Below are 23,373 nucleotides of genomic sequence, written 5' to 3'. Positions count from 1 at the left end.
CATTAGCCACTTGCGGCAAGCGTCCCGGAGCTATTGGGCCAACACAAATGGCCGACCGCTGTCCCCCAGCTCCACTGATCGGAAGCGTTGCCGATGTTGTTCGGGGGTCCGTCCGACTCGTTGCAGGATGGTCCGCTTGAGATCGTCGTAGGTCAAGAGGCTCGCTACAGGCAGCTGTTGGGCTGCCACCTGTGCGTCCCTTGTCAGCAGCGGGATCAGGCGCACCGACCATTGGGTGCGCGTCCAGCCACATGCCTCTGCCGTTCTCTCGAAGAGGTCCACGAACGCCTCGGGGTCGTCCTGTGGACCCATCTTCATCAGCGGGATGTGGGTGATGGATGGAGTCGTGACAGGGGCGGCCTCCCGACCGAGCAAGCTCCGGAGGACCCGCCGGTCCTCATCCTGACCCTGGACCAACAAGCGGAAGCAATCCTCCTGCTCTAGCTTCAGGTCGACCAGGGCCTGATGTTGGGTTTGGTGAAGACCAGCGAGCGACTTCACCAGCTCCGCAAGCGGCATGGGTTGCGCTGGCTGCATGGTGGCGTGCCGGCTTCCTTGTCCCGGGTTTCGGCACCAGTGTAACAAGGTTCAAAATAAGATGGAGGACGAGGAAGGCAGGGGTGGCGAGAAAACCAGTTTATTGGTCAAAATAATATTTTAACAGAACACAAATGCCGTTGGACTCTCTGCCTCGACCAACTGTTCAGCACATCCGACACAGAGCTCCAGCTCTGTGGTGTTCACTCTCTCTCTCTCTCTCCCTCTCTCAGGTCGGCGAGACGCTTTTCACCCGTCTCTCCCCCAATCACTGGAATTAGATACAGGTGTTAATCATCATTCACTTGACCTCCTTGTTACCGCTCGTCTCCGCGCGTGCTCTCCCGTTGCAGCGTTTCGCCTTCCCACGCCCCCCTCGCCACAGACAGCAACTGTCTCAGCGGAACGAGCCATGACGATTCAAAGCCGCATGGCCTCCTTCAAGGAAGGGACCGTCCAACCGCTCAAGGCTTTCCAGAAAATGCTGGGCCTTATGGCAGAAGCTTCGCCAGTACTTCAGTTGGGCCTGCTTCACATGCGGCCCATCCAGTTCTGGCTGAAGCAGAGGGTTCCATCTGCGGCTTGGCGTCACGGTCGCCATCGCATAACGGTGACACGGCGCACAGAAGGAAGGCTGTCACGACAGACGCTTACAACAAGGGTTGGGGAGCACTGTGCGAGGACAAACCGACCTTCGGTCTTTGGTCCGAAGAGGAGTCGGGTCTGCCTAGAGATGCTAGCAGTGTGCCGTGCCTGTCAATTCTTCCTGCCGGACATAAGGGAACACCATGTGGTAATACGCTCAGACAGCAGGTCCGTGGTACATAAATCACAAGGGCGGCCTCGTCTCGAAGCACCTCTGCACGCTGGCGAAGGACCTTCTTATTTGGGCTCAGACCAATTTGCACTCAATGAAGGGGACGCATGTGCCGGGCAAGATGAACCAAGGAGCGGACATGTTGTCGAGGAACAACGTCTCTTCAGAAGAATGGACGCTCCACCCGCTCGCTGTTCAGAAAATCTGGGAAGTCTTTGGCAGACCTCAAGTAGACCTCTTTGCCTCCGAAGACAACTCTCATTGCCCAATCTATTTCACGAAGAGCACGGATTCCCTGGCCCACGAGTGGCCCAGCCTCCCGCTCTATGCGTTCCCTCCAATCGCTCTGCTACCGCAGGTGCTCAGACGAGTCAGGGAACAATGGCACAGGCTTCTTCTAATAGCCCCCCTCTGGAGGAACCAGCCGTGGGTGTCGGAGTTATTCCAGCTGCTCGAAGCAGCCCCGTGGCCCATTCCCTTGAAATGGGACCCACTCTCTCAAGCAAATGGCACGCTGTGGCATCCACGGCCCGAGTTATGGGCCCTGCATGTGTAGCCGCTCAACGGGAGCCTTTTGACCTCCCAGAACGTGTCTTAAACACTATGGCAGAAGCTAGAGCCCCGTCTACCAGACGCCTCTACGCTCTGAAATGGTCTATTTTCTCGGCTTGGTGCCAAGACCTTAGATCCGGTTACCTCTGATGTATCAGTGCTTCTTTCGTTTCTGCAGGAGATGTTGGATAAACAGCGTTCCTCATCCACCATCAAAGTTTACGCAGCAGACATAGCGGCCTTCCATGCCCCTATTGCTGGCCGATCGGTGGGCAGGAATAGTGCGGTGGTCCAGTTTATACGAGGCACCAGGAGAATTAACCCCCTGCGTCCTCGTACAGTTCCACCTTGGGACTTACCAACTGTACTAAGGGCCTTGAAAGGCCTCCCGTTTGAACCATTGCAATCCACGAGCCTCAGATCAGTCTCGTTTAAAACCGCCCTGCTGTTAGTGCTGGCGTCGGTTAAGCGAGTAGGAGACCTACAGGCCCTTTCCATCAACCCTGCTTGCCTGGAATTCGGGCCTAACGACTCCAAGGTCATCCTGAAACCAAGGTTGGGTTATGTACCTAAGGTGCTCTCCACTCCGTTCAGAGCCCAGGTCATAGCGCTTTCTGCACTTTCCCCTTCGACAGATGACAAGGAATTGTCCCTGCTCTGCCCCGTCAGGGCCCTGAGGGTATACTTCGAGCGTTCCAACTCATACAGGAGATCGGAACAGCTTTTTGTCAGCTTCGGTAACCGCGCTAAAGGTCGCCCTGTTACGAAGCAAAGAATTTCCAGGTGGTTAGTGGATGCTATCACCCTAGCATACTCCTCCTTGGGCTTGCAGTGCCCCATTGGAGTCAGAGCCCATTCCACCAGAGGCATTGCCTCTTCCTGGGCATGGTCCAGCGGGGTGTCCATCTCGGAAATTTGTGAGGTGGCCGGCTGGTCCTCGCCGTTCACATTTGTAAGGTTTTACAGACGCAATACTCGTTCCCATATCTCAGGGAACCGAGGTTACGATAGTAACCGAGTACGTTTTTCTACATACTTCATCTAATTGAAAAAGCATATTATAAAATTTTCTTGGATAACGATGATTAGACATAGACACTAATTTTATCCAATCCAATATTTTCATATAAGAAGTGGACAAATCTACCTAAATCACCCAAGACAGCTACATTGCTCACACTTGTACTGATACACAGGAGTTTTTTTACAAAATGATACCTGAACATTCTCAATACACTCCACTGGTTCAAAACCCCATATCTCAGATCCATAATAAAGTATAGGTGCAACCATGCGATCAAACAAATACAAGGATTGATTGCAGCTGATTTTATGTTTATGAACAAACCTTAGCAAGGAAAGCATTGCTTTCTTGCCTTGGCTTGCTAAAAGTTGTCGGGTTTTCCACCATGACAATTTTTGTGTAAACCACATACCCAGATATTTGTAACAATTAACCACTTCAATCTGTTCACCAACAAAATAACATTTTTCATCCTAATTTAGAGAGCCCCCTCTTCTAAAAACTATAATTTTCATTTTAATTTTGAATTCAAATTCACTCTCATACTATAAAGATTACAAAAATTCTGTAACCCTCCAATTGTATCTGCTATATTAGCCATATCATCAGTATATAACAAGGTCTGCACTTCTGCGATACTTTCAATTTGAATACCTTTATATTTTTCTTCAACATTGTTATATATTCATTTAAGAAAAGAATAAACAAAAGAGGACTCACCATGGAGCCCTGTCTTACACCAATGGTGCAGCCAAAATACTCTGTTAGACCATTGGTTCCTTTCACACATGATTTAAGTTTAGAATACATAGATCGCAATACACTAAAAACTTGTCCACCAATGCCATTCTTAATGAGAGTGAAATACAAAAGATTATGCTGAACACTGTCAAAAGCTTTAGAAAAATATATAAATATACAATACATCCTTCCTTTTTGCTTTGTAATATTTTTCTGAACCACTAACTGTTAAATAAAAATATTATCTATTGTAGAATAACTTGACCTATACCCTGCTTGTTCTTCATAAAACATAGTATTTACTTCTACATAAGATACTAATCTCCAGTTCAAGACCTTTGTAAAAATTTTACCAAACACATTAAGCAATGAGATCCCCCTGTAATTTCCTACATTATTTTTATCACCATTCTTATATACAGGTGCATCTCAATAAATTAGAATGTCATGGAAAAGTTCATTTATTTCAGTAATTCAACTCAAATTGTGAAACTCGTGTATTAAATAAATTCAATGCACACAGACTGAAGTAGTTTAAGTCTTTGGTTCTTTTAATTGTGATGATTTTGGCTCACATTTAACAAAAACCCACCAATTCACTATCTCAACAAATTAGAATATGGTGACATGCCAATCAGCTAATCAACTCAAAACACCTGCAAAGGTTTCCTGAGCCTTCAAAATGGTCTCTCAGTTTGGTTCACTAGGCAACACAATCATGGGGAAGACTGCTGATCTGACAGTAGTCGTGGCCTAATGGTTAGGGAGTCGGGCTTGTAACCTGAAGGTTGCCGGGCCGATTCTCGCGCCGGCAGGAACTGAAGGTGGGGATTGTGAATGAACAGCACTCTCTCCACCTTCGATACCATGACTAAGGTGCCCTTGAGCAAGGCACCGAACCTGCTGGGCGCTGGAGCAATAGCTGCCCACTGCTCTGGGTGTGTGTTCACTGTGTGTGTGCATTTGTTCACTACTCACTGCTGTGTGTGTGCACTTGGATGGGTTAAATGCAGAGCACTAATTTCAAGTATGGGTCACCATACTTGACAATACGTCACTAACTTAATTTAACTTGTCCAGAAGACAATCATTGACACCCTTCACAAGGAGGGTAAGCCACAGACATTCATTGCCAAAGAAGCTGGCTGTTCACAGAGTGCTGTATCCAAGCATGTTAACAGAAAGTTGAGTGGAAGGAAAAAGTGTGGAAGAAAAAGATGCACAACCAACCGAGAGAACCGCAGCCTTATGAGGATTGTCCTGAATTTGGGTGAACTTCACAAGGAATGGGCTGGGGTCAAGGCATCAAGAGCCACCACACACAGACGTGTCAAGGAATTTGGCTACAGTTGTCGTATTCCTCTTGTTAAGCCACTCCTGAACCACAGACAACGTCTTACCTGGGCTGAGGAGAAGAAGAACTGGACTATTGCCCAGTGGTCCAAACTCCTCTTTTCAGATGAGAGCAAATTTTGTATTTCATTTGGAAACCAAGGTCCTAGAGTCTGGAGGAAGGGTGGAGAAGCTCATAGCCCAAGTTGCTTGAAGTCCAGTGTTAAGTTTCTACAGTCTGTGATGATTTTGGGTGCAATGTCATCTGCTGGTGTTGGTCCATTGTGTTTTTGAAAACCAAAGTCACTGCACCCGTTTACCAAGAAATTTTGGAACACTACATGCTTCCTTCTGCTGACCAGATTTTTAAAGATGCTGATTTCATTTTCCAGCAGGATTTGGCACCTGCCCACACTGCCAAAAGCACCAAAAGTTGGTTAAATGACCATTGTGTTGGTGTGCTTGACTGGCCAGCAAACTCTCCAGACCTGAACCCCATAGAGAATCTATGGGGTATCGTCAAGAGGAAAATGAGAAACAAGAGACCAAAAAATCCAATCACAAAATCATCACAATTAAAAGAACCAAAGACTTAAACTACTTCAGTCTGTGTGCATTGAATTTATTCCTGAGGTCCTGACTCTCTGTGGTCATTAAAAATCCCATGACACTCATCGTAAAGAGTAGGGGTATAACCCCGGTGTCCTGGCCAGATTCCCTCCACTGGCACTTATCTATCATGGCCTCCTAATAATCCCCATCCACTTGATTGGCTCTATGACTCTCTCTCCTCTCCACCTGTAGCTAGTGTGTGGTGAGCGCACTGGCGCCATTGTCCTGTGGCTGCCATCGCATCATCCAAGTGGATGCTGCACACTAGTGGTGGTTGAGGAGAGCCTATATTAAATTTTGAATCAGATAATAACTTTATAACATGTTCTAGCCACTTATCATGTTCGATATTGTTAGACTGTATATTATTAGAACTTCCATAACTTTAAATTTCTTCCACAGCTTTTTCCTGTAGTATATTACCTAAAACATTTAAATTATACTGTTTTTTCTTTCTATTACATAATTATGTATTCTTATTTAAGAACAATGATTTTTTCCCCCTCAATTTTTCGGATTTCTCTTCCAATATTGTTTTTTTTCCATCTGTTTAGATATATGCTGGGACTGTCAGTGGTCCCTGCATTGCTGCAGTTCCTAGGGTTCCTTTTCCTACCTGAGAGTCCTCGCTGGCTCATCCAGAAAGGTCTTACCCAGAAGGCCCGGCGTGTGCTTAGCCAAATCCGTGGCAACCAGAACATTGACGAGGAGTATGATACTATCAAAAGTAGCATTGAAGAGGAGGAAAAAGACTGCGGAGGAGGTGAGAAAATAGTCTTGCACACACTCACATATGCAAATAACTCAAATAACACAATTACAGTCATGGTTCAGTGATTTCATTAAACTATGGAAAGTACTCAAGTACACAAGAGAACACCATGTGGATATTGGCAAACCTAGGAATCATTACCATTTGCAGCATCAAAGTGCCCGGAAGTCATTCGTTTTCAATAGGAATTGGTGAATTAGGGTAAAATGGGTATCAGAAACGGCTTCCGATGCAACAAAGTTGTGGTGACCAATAGGGATGGGAATAAGGATTGTGGTACAGAGTATTTTGTTACAATGCTCCATGCCGATGAAAAGCAGTTCAATTTGGTTCCAGTAGTCTCAGGTTCTAACTATAGAACAACTACAAATTGCAGACAGTAGCTGCATTTCCATTACAGATTTGCACAAAACTTTTGCAACATTTTATAAATGTCAATATATAAAATGTCATATTGAATGTCATATTCAATTGCAAAACCGATGTTATGCGACTAAAACATTTTTTTTTTCTCTTGTGAAAAATCATGGTGATGGATGTTGGTAGGTTTATGTATATCGCAGCCACCACACTAACCATTATTTTTAATCGAAGGAGACATCTTTAGTGAAGCAGCATGGAGAGCTGCTTCTGGGATGCTTCTGAAACGTGTTGCAATGTGGCTGGCATAAATCATTGATTAGAGTGGCTGCAATCAGCTCCTGAGGCTGTGTCGGAGCCATGATGTGCCACAGATTGGTGCAGTGTAAATAAGGGGTTATTAAAGCATTAATGGCAAGGAAAGCCCCTTATACTTGAGAGTGGCCACGTAAGAGGTGTTTCTTGGAGGTTGTAGTACATAAAAGAATGATCAAGTGACTTTTACGTATGCCCGGTGGCCATTTTTTTCCCCGAATTGCCGGAAAACCACCTTCGAGCATAATTTTTTTTTATATGATATATAGGATTTTTTTGCGAAATTGACATGTTTCCATTGGGTGTATTTTCAAAATTCAATTTGCACAATTTGAAGAGTAATGGAAACACAGTTAGTGAAGCTCATGTGATCCAGTGATCCAAAGTTGGATACAGCAATTGAGTAGGAACATCTACTAGCAGGCAATAGTACAACAATTTGGCTACCTCAATATCAGCGCACTCTTCTTTCAATCTTTATGAATGTAACAAAAAAAAAAAAAAAAAATGAAAGTAATTGAAAATGTGGTAGCTAGTCTCATATAGAATCAAAAAAGTTTGGGAAATGCTGATGCAATGTCAAGAGTCAAGACGCAAGAGGTTTTGGTAAAGTGGGTTGCTTTTGTCTTTAATTACCTCTGATTTAGAGGTCCCCAACTACCGTCTGAAGAGGCCTTTACATCCCACTTGCCTCTGCAAAGCTGAAGGTGAAGGAGTCCCTTAGAGTTTTCAAGCTCTATCCAGAACAAGAGTCTTATTATGGTACATACAAATATATCAAGTTGGACATTTTTATCCATCATAGTCCAGGAGGTAACCTGGTGGAGATTAATGGAAATAAAAGGGGGACAAATGTTTTCTTAATGCTAACCAGTACATGCATGGCACACCAGCAATACAAACCTGAAGAGGCCACAGGTGTTCATGGCCGAAACTCATTTGAGTCAACATATAATAGTCAAGAGCAATGGAAGGCAACATTACCAGCAATTCAACGGCACAGTAGGGCGGAAACGACTACTGAATAGCATGTGTACTTGAACAGCATGTTTCATCCAAGCAAATCTAATTCGGCTGTAGGTGGAGGCAATTACTAACCGTGGGAAGTCACCCACCCCCTAACCAGACCTTATACAACCTCATTTACTAACCAATCACATGGCAGTCATAATCTCTCAGACCTTTTAGCTCCCTTAGAAAATCATCTGAACATGATTGACACTTTTCTATGAGATCGTCATCAGAAAGGAGATTGTTTATCCAGACTAATGGTTTCTGGCTCCAATCAATTCATTGTGAAACAAAGCCATAAGCCGAAGACCCTAGAGGCATCATGTGATTACACCTTTGACAAAAACCTGTGTATTTTCTGGTCCTGCAGCTGTGACAGTGACAATGTCATGCTCTCACCTCTCAAATGTGTAAGGTCACTGTTCATGGGTTTCAAACTGGCAAATGTTAATTACTGAGACAGCAGGCAGTAGTAACAGGAGCTGAAGAGAAGTGATTGCAGTGATTGTTCCTAAGGGGCGTTCAGATAGACAGCAGATTGTAACAAACAAAAGTCATTCATTTTCAATGAGAATCAGCAATTTTCAGTAACATAAATGACATGTGACCATTGGTGATATTTAGCAGACTTCAACGAAAGACAAGAAAAGACAGTTCACTTGGCGGCCATATTGGTAGCTCCTCGAGATAACTCAAATTCACATTTAAATAACATATTTTAAATAAGCAACCAAATCTGACATACAAAATGGAGTAAGAAATCTGTTGGAACCAGACCCTTTCAAACAGCTTTTGAGAACTAGCAATACCAGATTTACAAATTAATCACTCTTATTCTAAATGATAAAATAAATTTTCAGAAAGGCAATGACATTGTTTGCGCTTCAGTTTAATTAATTTGGACAGTTCATTCACGCACTTAATCATTTGCAAGATAACCCAACAAACATAACCCATAACTCAACATAACCCAACAAAATGACTCCACTTTTTGACATTATCTCTAGCTTGCCTTGTTTCGTGGTCTATCCCACAGTCTTCTGCCACTCAACTCCCACAGAAAATAAACTGAAAAAACACCTGCCCAGTCCCACTCACTCCTTGTCTGTGGACAATAACAGCAGAAACAGTGGTTATAGTTCACATGCACTACAAAATATCAGTGGTGACAAAGAATTTCGAGATAATATAATTATATTTGCGTTGCAATCATATACAGTGTCCAACTGTGCGGATTGCATGTTGTTTTGTTTTGTTTGTCATCTTGTTTGTTTTGATTGTTCCTGATGTGAAACACCTCGGCACTAATAGAAAAGGAAACGATAGATGTGGAGAGGATCAATGGAATTTAATGAGAAATCGCCCCTGAAAATGAGGTGACACTGTTAAACCTACCATCTGTGATCGCACTGATAGAGAAAGCTAAACTGAAACATCACACAAAAACAGACAAAAAGCAATATAAATGAATCAGCGAGCGGAATGAGGAATTTAAGAACCTTTTAATGGTTTCTTTAGCTTTTTCAATTAAACCATATTGAGTTGTAAGGATATTGTGGTTAAAATTAAGCAATATTAAGGCTTTTTCACACTGAATGTGAAAATTTGCTATGAATGTTCGGCATGATGATGCTTTTGAATCAAAACAATAGATCCCTACTGGGCTATTTTTCTCCTCGCCGCTCTGCGACTAAATGTGCCATCCAATTAGACTTGAGCTTAGATTACATGCCCAGATCAGCTGCTGTTGCACATAAGGGCGAGAGTGGTGGCGATTTTGCGAAAACCAGTCTAAACAGTGAAAACGTCTCAGGTTACACATGTAACCATGGTTCCCTGAGAAAGCAACGAGACATTGCGTCCTCTAGTGGTCGCTATGGGGAACGCTTTCGGCATGACTGGAGTCTGAAGCATACATCAAAACACAATAATATTCACCCACAGATGTCACCCATGAGAAGCTCAGCCACCTCAATAGGGGATAGACCCTGACCCTTGTTCTGGTCTTTCAGCAGGTCAGCCAGCTAAGCTTGTAGCACTGCCATGGTGTGCAATGAAGCTGCAGCCTGACCTGCTGCTGCGTACGCATTGCCATTCAAACGAGATGTAACTTGAAGGGGTTTGGATGGCAAGGAGGGTCAGGGCAACCTGATCTCACAGAATTCCGTGTAATGACCACGGACTCTTAACCCCCGAATCTGTGGTGGCATCACGGAATCGCTGAAAATTCCGTGGTGGGCTCACAGAAGTGCTACCAATGTAAGTCAGTGACAGGCATCAGCCGTGAATCACCCACGGATCCACTGGTTCAACAATTTAATAGGAAACCTTTAGCATCAATATGCCGACGCGATACTGGGAATTGTATCATCATAATTAAATTATATACTGGGTAACAATATTGCCATTATACTGCTTGTTTATGGACAGTTTTTGCAATAAATAACTGTAACTGCACTTATATTTGCCTGTGTGTGTTTTATATTGTTCAGAAGTGGGTAGGTTTAGGGTAGGGGTGGGGTTAGGTACTCCAGTGAAAGTATAAATTTATATACAAAATATAACTGCATCGGAGTCACTCTTTTTACATGGTCCGATGCAGCGCTGGTGTTGAACCAGTGAATCCGTGCATGGACCACGGCTGATGCCTGTCATTGACTTACATTGGTATCACTTCTGTGAGCCCATCACGGAATTCTCGGCAATTCCGTGATGCCACCACAGATTCGGGCATTAAGAGTCCGTGGTCATTACACAGAATATTGTGAGACCAGGCTGGTCAGGGTGAATGCATTGTTGGTCAGCACCACCGAGCGTGCAGGCGTGAATTAGCAGAAGGCGATGGATCGTTTCACGCTTGGTGTGAAAGCACCATTCGTCTGCGATTCGCCTCGCATAATTTAGGGCAGATGAAGCAGGGAAAGATCTCCCAGTTTTTAGGTCGATGTCAGCCTGAAGCAGCTGCTACTTCAACTGATACTTGTATCACTTGTGTGTGGTTCCTCGATTTCAGTTTTCCTGGCAAAGTTCCCTATAGAGCAACACTTTTGGTGTTGTTGTGATATGTGAACTGCCCAATAAAACTGTTGCAACAAGAGCTTGGCCTTGATGCTTGGCAAACCTGCTTCTTCCAGGACCTCTGTATTTGTCTTATAGTCCTGCCCTTGGATTCCTTTGATGGATTAGAGGCACCATTGGTGGAAGCCTTGTAGACTTGGATCTTTGTTAACAGGCACAGCAAGCAGCTCTACTAGACTCATGTCTGGAGATGGCAAAAAAAAGAGCTGCAGGTTTTGGCAAGTCGGTGGTCCATGTTCTTGTATTGTTGCACTGTTTGAAATGATACTGCCCACGTAGGTGAACTGGCCCATGCATTGTGTTCAAAGGATGGCCATTGATGTTGACTTTAGCTGGGCTGTAGCGATGCAGGATAAAGCATAGAGGGGCTTCTTTTGCTGAAGAAAAGGAAAGGAAAGGATGTGACGTGTGGCCATGTATAGTGACTCATACTTGGAATTTGTGCTCTGCATTTAACCCATCCAAGTGCACACACACACAGCAGTGAGTAGTGAACACAAACACACATGCACTCGCACACCGTGAACACACACCCAGAGCAGTGGGCAGCCATTAATACTGCGGCGTCCGGGGAGCAGTTGGGGGTTCGGTACCTTGCTCAAGGGTCTCACCTCATGGTATTGAGGGTGGAGAGACATTCACTGCCCGCACCTACAATCCTTGCAGGACCTGAGACTCAAATCCCCGACCTATGGGTCACAAGTCTGATTCTCTATCCATTAGGCCACGACTGCCCAAATGAGAGTGATTGTTCCTACCCAGAAACGTTGCCATTTCAGCTAGCTTTTACAAGTATTTGAGTATGTAAGAAATTGGCAGCATTAACAACTCTCTGAAACTCCTTTGCAGCTCATCCCTCAAGGAAATCGAGTTAAATACAATATGTGACCCTGGACCACAAAACCAGTCTTAAGTGTAAATTGTTCGAAATTGAGATTTATACATCATCTGAAAGCTGAATAAATAAGCTTTCCATTGATTTATGGTTTGTTAGGACAATATTTGGCTGAGATACAACTATTCTGGAATCTGAGGGTTCAAAAAAATCAAAATATTGAGAAAATCGCCTTTAAATTTGTCCAAATGAATTCTTAGCAATACATATTACTAATAAAAAATGACGTTTTGATATATTTACAGTAGTAAATTTACAAAATATCTTCATGGAATATGATCTTTACTTAATATACTAATGATTTTTGGCATAAAAGAAAAATCTATAATTTTGACCCATACAGTGTACTTTTGGCTATTGCTACAAATATACCCCAGCGACTAAAGACTGGTTTTGTGGTCCAGGGTCACATATGTGGAAATTAGGGGTATAAAGGTATTTAGGTCAGTAATACAACCCGAATTCCGGAAATGTTGGGACATTTTTAAATTAAATAAAATGAAAACTAAAAGACTTTCAAATCACATTCACAATAGAACATAGAAAACATAACAAATGTTTAAACGGAGAAATTTTACACTTTTATCCACTAAATGAGCATTTCAAATTTAATGCCTGCTACAGGTCTCAATAAAGTTGGCAACAAAGGGCTGAAAAAGCAAGAAATTTTGAAAAGATTCAGCTGGGAGAACATCTAGCAACTAATTAATTTAACTGACATCAGGTCTGTAACATGATTAGCTATAAAATGGATGTCTTAGAGAGGCAGAGTCTCTCAGAAGTAAAGATGGGCCGCTCTCCAATCTGTGATAGAGTGTGTAAAAAAGATTGTGGAATACTTTAAAAACAACATTCCTCAACATCAAATTGCAAAGGCTTTGCAAATCTCATCATCTACAGTGGATAACATCATCAAAAGATTCAGAGAAATTGGAGAAATCTCTGTGCATAAAGGACAAGGCTGAAGACCTTTGTTGGATGCCCGTGGTCTTAATTTCACAAATCTAAAGTCAGACCATTCTATTTTTGCTTTAAATCTTGAAATTATACAATCTAATTCAAATCAAAAACAACTGCTCATGCTACATGTATGTAGAACTACTGTCAATTTAAAATAAATCTAGTCTACAATCTAAATAATACATTTCCTGTTAGTAGTACCGATCTCGTATCAAACAGTGACCCCAAAACCAAGGTACATACCGAACCATGACTTCTGTGTACCGTTACACCCCTAATGGAAATGTACTGTACATGTCCAGGACCTATTACATTTTTAGTGAATTAAGTGAGAATGTGTATTTATGTGTATACGTGTTTTATCTTGAGTTTTACAACTGTACATCTTGTACTGTGTGCTTTTCTGCACAGTGTTACACCTTTTTAACACCTTGCATCTAAGTGTCTGCTTTCATCTCCAGACTTCATTATACTTTAAGTGGCAAGATTTGCAAGTCTTATTTATAACATGACAAGTTGCATATTAAAATGCTGAAGGCATTGTATTTTAGTTCAGTAATCAGATTTGAAGAAAAAAAATAAATAGGAAAAAAATAGGGATTAAAAAGTAGGAGCAAAACTGTTCAGTGTGCTGAAAATTACTGTACAACACTGTGACACTAATAATTTTTGGAAAATTGATAAAAAAAAATGTTTGCACATGATATATGTTTAAATGAAATGTTTCTGCCATTTGTTGGGACAAGTGTAAAATTATAAAATGCATTTTGTGAAGTAGTATTAAATAAAATAAAATAAAGGTGATCTCAAAAGTTTCAACTACTGTAACATTTTCTTCAAACTGTTGCTTTACATGAATGAGTTGATCTGAATGAGAAAATTAAAGGGGTCATATGATGCTATTTTAAAGATCATTAAACCCCAGGCTGCTGACTTCAACACTCTTCTCACTTCATTTGACTTCAAGCGAGTATCTACTATGGCTACTCATAAATCAGGTAACCAACTGGACCTCATCTACACACGCTACTGCTCCACTGACAACACATTAGTTACTCCACTGCACACCTCAGACCACTTCCTCATCACTTCTAACCTCACACTAACTCCGGACACAGCACACACTCCCCCACAGGTCACCTTTCGCCGTAACCTACGTTCGCTCTCTCCCTCTTGCCTTTCCTCAATGGTTACATCTGCACTTCCTTCACCCTCTCAGTTTTCGGCACCGGACACAAACAGTGCTACTGACACTCTTTGCTCCACTCTAACATCTTGCTTAGACAACTTTTGCCCCCTTTCATCCAGACCAGCACGCTCTACCCCCTCAGCCCCCTGGCTGTCTGATGTTCTCCGTGAACATCGCGCTAAACTAAGGGCTGCAGAGAGGAAATGACACAAATCAAAAAACTCTACTGACCTTAGTGCGTATCAGTCACTCCTCTCTTCCTTCTCTGCAAACGTCTCCACGGCTAAATCAACATACTACCACAACAAAATCAACAACTGTTCTGACTCTCGCACACTTTTCAAAACTTTCTCTTCTCTTCTCTGTCCTCCTCCCCCTCCTCCCTCATCAACTCTTACAGCTGATGACTTTGCAATTTTCTTAACAAATAAAACAAGAACCATCAGTGACCAATTCCTCACACCCCAAACTGATAACTTCATACCGACTAATACACACTCTCTCACCTCCTTCTCTCCTCTCTCGGAGACGGAAGTTTCAAAACTCATCCTTTCCAATCATCCCACTACTTGTCCACTTGATCCTATCCCCACTCACCTCCTTCAGGCCATTTCTTCTTCGGTCATACCTGCGCTTACTCACATTATCAACACCTCTCTTCACACTGGTACATTTCCAACAACATTTAAGCAGGCTCGGGTAACCCCACTGCTTAAAAAACCCTCTTTAAATCCAGCACTTTTAGAACACTACAGACCTTCTAGGGATTCTACAGATTCTACAGATCCCTTCTTCCATTCATTGCAAAGACTCTTGAGCGAGTTGTGTTCAACCAACTCTCTTTGTTTCTTGCACAGAACAATCTTCTGGACAACAACCAATCTGGCTTCAGAAGCGGCCACTCTACTGAGACTGCCCTACTCTCGGTTACAGAGGCCCTGAGACTTGCAAGAGCGGCTTCCAAATCCTCTGTACTCATCTTACTGGACCTGTCTGCTGCTTTTGACACAGTTAACCATCAGATCCTCCTGTCCACTCTCAGAAAGATGGGCATCTCAGGAACCGCGCTCTTGTGGTTCGAATCTTACCTCTCAGATAGGTCCTTCAGGTTTCAAAGTCACAACTTCTTGCTACTGGGGTTCCTCAAGGCTCAGTGTTGGACCACTTCTCCATCTACATGTCGTCATTAGGATCGGTCATTCAGAAGCATGGCTTTTCTTATCACTGCTATGCTGATGACACTCAACTCTACTTCTCATTCCAACCAGATGATCCGACGGTTGCTGCTCGCATTGCAGCCTGTTTGAGTGACATTTCTAACTGGATGAAAGACCATCACCTTCAGCTCAACCTTGCCAAGACAGAACTACTCGTGGTCTCAGCCAATCCATCACTTCACCACAACTTCTCTATACAGCTGGGTTCGTCAACCATAACTCCTTCCAGGACAGCCAGGAACCTTGAAGTTGTGATCGATGATCAGTTAAGCTTCACAGACCATATTGCTACAACGGGCTGGTCCTGCAGATTCGCCTTATACAACATTAGGAAGATTAGACCCTTCCTGTCGGAGCATGCCGCACAACTCCTTGTCCAAGCTCTTGTTCTCTCCAGACTGGACTATTGTAATGCTCTCTTGGCAGGCCCACATGCACTATCAAGCCTCTGCAACTGATCCAGAATGCAGCAGCCAGAGTGGTCTTTAATGAACCAAAGAAAGCTCACGTTACCCCTCTCTTCATCAGGTTGCACTGGCTACCAATAGCCGCTCACATCAAATTCAAGGTACTGATGTTTGCCTACAAGACGACAACTAGCACTGCACCAATATATCTAAACTCACTAGTTCAAACTTATGCACCTTCCAGAAGCTTGCGTTCTGCAAGTGAACAACGCCTTGTGGTGCCATCACAAAGAGGTACCAAATCTCTCTCACGGACCTTTTCCTGGACTGTGCCCAGCTGGTGGAATGACCTCCCGATCTCAATCCGAACAGCTATGTCTTTAGCCATTTTCAAAAATCATCTAAAGATGCATCTTTTTCGCCAGCACCTGACCAACTAATACTATTACTAATACTAACACTTACCCATTCTATCTATTAAAAAAAAAAAAAAAAAAACCTTAGCTACATGTACTGTGCCAGGCTAACTGAGACTTGTCATGGCACTTGTATACTGCTGCACTCTCGATGGTCTGATTGCTTCTATTGTTCTCATATTGTACGTCGCTTTGGATAAAAGCGTCTGCTAAATGATTAAATGTAAATGTAAATGTAATTATTTTGTGTATTTGGTGTAACAGTATATGTTGACATGCTTTAATGTTCAAAAAACACATATTTAAAATACTGTACATTATTGTAGTTCCTCTATGCCCCGCCTCTCTCTCAAACGTGTCGTTTTCTACAAAGCCCCTCCTTCCGACAAGGACAGTCTGCTCTGATTGACCAGCTGACCCAGTACATTGTGATTGGCCGAACATCACAAGCATGCGTCAGAAATGTAACGCCCCTTACCATAAATGCAAGCTTCAGTTTTATAAAGACAGTTCATATTGTCTTTAGTTTTACCATCAGTTCAAGCCCGAAAGGGGAACAGAGTCACGTAACAGACACAGTGATGATGCTCGTATGTATTTGCAAACAAGCCACGATTTAAGAAAGCTGACTCCACTGTGATGTGACCCTGTCTCTCTCTCACACACACACACACACACACACACACGCCAGACACACACACACACACACACACACACACACACACACACGATGAGACACAAAACTCCGCATTTGAACAGTCAATAGCAAATACTTAAACTAATAACAAAACATACTTATAGTCGCCGATTCAGAAGCACCAGATTGTCAGAGCAAAGTCGGAATTGACCCATTCTTTTTTAGAAATATCCTTTGTGCACAGCCAGCCTTGTACTCTCCTAGGTTCACGAAACTGTCGTCCATAAAATGCGTTGCACAAATTCGAACATTTGGGTTGTGCTGTTCTGTTGTAAATAATCGTAATGATTCCTAACTGCATCTACTTTCGGAAGGCCAAATAAAGTGCTTTTGCTTTCACACAGAAATACACAGCATTGCATCATATGACCCCTTTAAAGAATTCATTAATTTACACTACACTACTTTAAACTAACGCTCACTATAGCACCCCATGTGGCAATACTGAGAATTCATTGTGTATTTCCATTGCATTGTAAATGGCAAATTCTTATCAAGCCTGTGCAACTAGAGGTGTTTGCATTCATGTACTTACATAGCATTTTCAGGCCTGTTCTCAAAAATAGCCCTTTTTAAGTATGAGAAATGCCTTTCGGGCATATTGTCTGTAAATGCTGGACAAATTTGTTATCTGTTTTGTATATGGGTATATATACTATAGGTATGTTTGTTCTGATACAATCATGGTGATTGTATCATAGAGGGAGACATTGAAAATAACCTATATTATCTTTTGATGAAAGCATAATGTGAGAGGATTGGATCTCAGGCTTTTAGTGCTGTATATTAACAAGACCAGAGAGCATTAGAGCATAATGATCCATTCAGGAGTTCTGTGATTTTTTGCCATGTCATTTTCATTCAACATTCTGTCGGTAGCTTTTATAATATAATGCTCTCAGTTAAAATATACCACAAATCTTTTGGCTGCAGACCATTTTCTTCTTGTATGCTTCTTTGAGACCTTTTGGTTGATGTTTCCGAAATGAGCAGGAACGGTGGCTACAGGTTTGACAAATTGTCCTGAAATCTCTTATCTGCCACATCTAAATGGACACACACACATACACACTCACCTTTAACAGGCAAATACTGTCACAATGATTATGTCTTATGATACGAGATGAGCTTATATATTCTGCCATTTTGGTGACATTTATGAGGATTGTGGGAAGCTGAAAAGAACAGTCGATTGGAACAATGTCCCAGAAATCCAGAATAATTTGAGCTTTTGCAAGAATGTTTAATAGAGGAGAAGCTTTTCATGCATTTTTACATAATAGCTCATGATGTTATTAGAAAACTCTGTGGATTTGCACTACTGGTCTGAGAAGAGCTCTAGGAAGTGAAATGTTGCTGAATACATGCTGATAGGAGTTTGAGAGAACATGGGAAATATTGTTTAGATAAGGAAAATATTTCCCAGGTACGGGATTTAAAATGATTTGTGCAAATACAGTTTTCTTTCTTCTTCTTCTAACATTGATGTATGTTTCTTTGATGGCCATTCAAAGTAGCCATGTATTTTGATAATATATATATTTTTGTGACTTACAAATATATTACTGTTATATATAATTGATTGATAGTTTAGAATTCTTCTAAAGTTATGGAAAGTCGAGTTATATTTTTGCCTTTGATGTCACAACTCAGTAAAACCACTAGCACATCTTTTAAAAATGTATTTTATATTGCTAGATACAGTAGATGACTTCAAAACTAGACATTAACTAAAAATCAAAATGTCTAAATTTGATTTGATGGGGTCTTTGACAAGGTATGCGAATATGGGTCTTTAACCTGTGAATATCAGGTAAGATGGTTAGCAGTACAGTAATCATACAAATGCCATAATTGTTGAAATGCAGTACATTTTGACAGTTTAATAACCGTCTATTTTACCTGTCCATCATTTACTGTCATTTTTTTTTTAGTGATCTCAGTGAAATAATCTGTTGAATAAGCAGCTGGTGTCTCGCTCTAAAATGAAAACCCTACATTTATGATGAGCTTTTGTGTAAGTCGTGTTTCCAATGACAACAGCACTGAGATCAGGTGATATTTAGTGTCCCTGTTATCCGTCTCAACTAAATGGGAGTGTGTTTAAGGCTGTAGCAGACAGACAGCTGTGTAAAGCGTATTTGTCCCTCATGTTCTCCTGTCATCTGTGAAAACATAATTTACCATCATACTGCGGGATATTGTCAGGCTGTAATGTGCTGTTGACCTGTTATTGCTTTAAAAAGGTGGCATTTTGTTTTTCTCTTGTCCTTAAATGTCCGACTTTGAGGAGATTAATTGTCCTTTAAGCCTTTTTTAGAAATAAATCTCTTTTCTTTATCATCTGCTTTGTCATCAGTCTTGATTTTTTTTTTTTTTATGACTTTCTCATTTCATTAGGTGTGTGTATGCTTATAAATCATTTCATGAAAGGAATACCGGTATTTGAGAGTAGATTTATAAAATTATGTTACCAAACTATTTAGTATTGACTAATTAAAACAGATTTAATCTGAAAACCGAAGGTTCATTTTTCAAGATTTTAATTAGACAAAAGTGTCCCTAATTGGTGAACAACCAATGATGATTATGAGTTATACCAGTATTCTGCTCTCACAATATCAACTGTTTTAGTATTAGGTGATTTAGTCTCAAATTTCACAGCATATCTGTAATTAAAAAGGAGATGGAAAAGGTGTAAAGGAACAAAAGAGAGAATGAGAAGACCTCTATTCTCCTGTAGGATTTTTCTCAGCTTATTAATATTAAATGAAAGTCACAGTACAGCAGAAGCTCAATCATATTCTAGGCTGCTGCAGTTGTCAGCAAACCTTTTCCAACTTTTACAAATAAAGAGCCTTGCTTCTACATAATTAGGAAAAAGTATTCTCAGGGTCACATGGATTCTACTCACGCTTGAGGCTTTTGGGGAGATATACACTGTTAGACATTTCTGTAATTTCCAGTTACTTACTGTATATCACCCAGTGTAATACTGCAGATTCCCTTAACAGTAAATAACTGTAATACCCTTTGCATCATGGGAATTTTCAGTGACGTCAGACCCCACATACAGAGACTTACTGTATTTTTTCAAATTGCTGTATACTACTGTAACGGTCTGTTTGGCGCCATTATACTGAGGTCTTTTATTTTCCTCATTTCTTACATTTGGATTGACACAATTTGCCCTAAACCGTGTCTACAACGCCGCAGCAGCTTAGGACTGACTACTGGATGTGTTACATTGCTTCTAGTGATTGGAAAATCCATTTGTACTTTGTGTCAGAAACAGCGCGAGCGCTTGCAGTACATCTGTACATCAGAAATATACCGGGGCATCACATTACTGTCCGCATCCATTGTAGATAGTATATATAATGGGTTCTATATTGCTTTTTTATCGAGTCGGGCCTCGCCCCTCGCGTCCGAGGAAGACATGGAAGCAGCGAGTTTTTCCTGGGGATGAACCCGCGAGAGTGGAAGAGCTCCGGAGAACATCTACGCTGTGTGTCGATGCACCTTACGAGAGAATAAAACCAGCAAGCAAGGTAAAAATATATGTACGTTTGTCTGTGTGTTTGTGTCAGATTTTTGCACACCAGTTTAACCCATAGTAACATTTACTTGTCAACATGGCGGTTACAGAACTTTACTATGGTAAACTTTACTAATGTTTCAAACGACTTGTCAGCTTATTGAATTAAGTTACCAAATGAAAATTGTTTTGAACGAGCAACGTGTAACTTATATTAACATTAAGTTAACTAATGTGAAATTTAGTTCAGGTGTTAGAAGTTAATGTCGGCCAGTAGCCTGAGAAAATAAAATCGTATATTAGTGTGGCAATAAGTGGTCAGGTAGGGGAAGTTACCAATAAGAAGAATCCTATACTCTACTACGCCACCTGGAATACACCAGGACAGAACAGCCCCATATAAGGGCACAGGTTCATTGCTAAAGACAGGGTGAGCATAAGAATATAAACTAATCAACAAGAATCACTTTATTCAAACAATTAATAGAAACAGTCAGTCAATACATCACACAAGGTCTCAAATCGCATGACAATACCAGTAACATACAAAATGATTAAATGGAGATAATCTAGTAAAGAGGGAGGTTGCCAACAGAGACCCTCAAATTTCTACCCCACACTCAATACCCATGACACACACTGGTGAAAAAGGCAAAAATGTTAAACACTCCATGTGGACACACCAGTACAGGGTACCATGGCCAACCCCTCCCACATTAAAGACCTAAATCCACACAAAACAATACAAAAAGACGCACACAGATTAAGAGTCAAATTCGATAACAGTTTAAACAGAAACACCAAAACAAACAGCCACTGGCACGGAGGAGGGAAATAAAATGGCAAAGAGCAGCCAGATTACAGAAACTTAGCCTGCCAGCTAACTCACATGCAGACCAGCGCAACCCAGTGCCAGTGCTTCAAACAGAAAACAAACAAAATAACAGAATGGACCCAGGTGAGTTCCAGACAAAACTGTTAAAACTATAACACCACAACGACAAAACAGAGCAGCAGTGCAGTCAGTTACTCGATGGTCGTTAGGCTTCAATTAAAATCACTGGAAACCCCAAGGAAATAGTGCAATACACATGGTCGCTCACCATGCAGGATTACAGCTATTTGCAGGCCCATGACTGAAAACTGGCCATCAGTCAGCACGCATGACAGACAGGAAGGTAACCCAACTGCTAGCACTCATTCAACACGCCACATGTCACAAAGGGGCAGTACCAAGACTGATGCATCCCAAGCGGCCAAACACTTCCCTCTTTTATATTCACCACACAGGCACTAATAGGCTCATAAAACTTACACAACTAACCAATCATAGTGAAGTACAAACACTGATTAGTTCACTTGTTTGGATGACACTAGCCAATCATACCGGCTATACCTCACTCTGCTACATTAGCTAGGTTAAACAAGTTTTATGGCTAGCTGCCTTTCTAGTTTTAGAATTAGTTTGTTATAGTTTTTAATGGAATTTAAGATTTACTGCATTTTTTTGTATTTGTGTTTTAAAGGCAACTGCAATGAAGCATCAAGAAAGACATGAGCATGCCAGCCAGCCACCCTGAGACTGATAATTCATGGTAAGAGAACAACGTTTTGAGAGATTTGTGTATTCTATATGAGGGTTGCCTTTCAAAAGTGTGCTATTTCTTCTACTTGTTTTTCAGAGAAGACATTTCAGTCAAAGTGGATGTTGAGCAAAGATGGTGGCCACGTTTTGGAGCAGCACCTGGGTTTTGCAGATGGCTATGTATTCTTTGGCTGTTTGTCTTTTTCCCCCATTATGTTTCTGTTGCCTAAAGATTCTTTGTAAGGATGAATCCAGAGGACACAACATAATGCACTGCAAAACGTCCGAAGACAGGAGAAATGGTGAAGATGCACTGTTCCAGCATTGGAAGACTGTATTTTTAAGTGTTATACATGCAATGTTTTAAATAAAGAATTTGATATTTTGTAATTATTGTGTCCAGTAGTGCCTATGTAGAGTAAAAATAAAATGAATTCTATATAAAAATTATAAAATCTAATGAAATCTATATTAAAATGAATGAATTACAGTAGTATACTGATAAATCAAATACAGTTTGCTACTGTAAATCTTAATTACAGTAACTTACTGGCAACAGTGTTGCCAGTAAGTTACTGTAAAAACCATTTGAAATGTCTAACAGTGTACATAACTAGGTAATTCCCAGCTGTAATTAGTTAGAATATGGAAAATAAGTATGTACCACAGAAGATAATAAATGTTTAACTTTGAGGCTGTTTGATTGAGCATATATGGATTTAAATAGTACTAGAAAGTCCTCAAACATTTCCTTTCAATAATGCATTTCATTTTTGTAGTAAAAGTGGTGTTTTCTATAGCAGTGTCCTGGCAACCAAATTTTGTGTTTTTTATTTACCCAACATGTCATTTATCTATTTACTGACAAAGTTCACTTGTACAGTTAAAACTGCAGTATTTTCCAAACAGGTTTCCCAAACACGCCCCCTGCTTGCCATTGGTCAATCAAACAAACAGACACGCCACAAATTCACGCTATTGGTTGGCGGTGAAACTCATCAGTCTGGCACCAATGTTTTAAAAGTACTACATAACTGTATAGTATTTACAATTTTAATAGAAATTCACCTACAAGTGGATATTACAGATATACACTGATAAAAATGATTTTTTTGGTGAAGTAAACACTACATAAAAACAAATGTAATTTCTACATTAAATAATTTAGTTCAGGCAAGAATTAAAAAATTAAAGTAAATTCTATATTAGTACTCAATTTAAGCTTGTAGTAATTAAAGTTTGAACTTATAAGCATATTTTACTTGGAACTGTTTGTCATGTTTACAAGGATTCTTTAAGTAAATATCAAAGTTATGAT

General features: G+C 41.2%; 1 protein-coding gene and 1 long non-coding RNA gene across 2 annotated transcripts in view; both read left to right on the top strand.

The window, feature by feature from the left end:
* The window catches only part of LOC131539099 (proton myo-inositol cotransporter-like), a 99,529-nt gene that overhangs the window by 24,789 nt on the left and 51,367 nt on the right, over nt 1–23,373 (top strand). Inside the window, exon 3 of the mRNA XM_058773422.1 lies at nt 6,170–6,378. Within this exon, the coding sequence (XP_058629405.1) occupies nt 6,170–6,378 (209 nt within the window). The remainder of the gene's footprint in view (nt 1–6,169; nt 6,379–23,373) is intronic.
* LOC131539101 (uncharacterized) lies at nt 16,974–22,400 on the top strand. The gene is made up of 3 exons (XR_009270779.1): nt 16,974–20,483; nt 21,997–22,065; nt 22,153–22,400. It is a non-coding gene; the product is annotated as an uncharacterized LOC131539101 (long non-coding RNA).

This window comes from Onychostoma macrolepis, chromosome 04, assembly GCF_012432095.1.
Source record: "Onychostoma macrolepis isolate SWU-2019 chromosome 04, ASM1243209v1, whole genome shotgun sequence".
Lineage (NCBI taxonomy): Eukaryota > Metazoa > Chordata > Actinopteri > Cypriniformes > Cyprinidae > Onychostoma > Onychostoma macrolepis.
The sequence above is the reverse complement of the archived record's forward strand: the minus strand, read 5'-3'. Positions and strand labels throughout refer to the sequence as shown.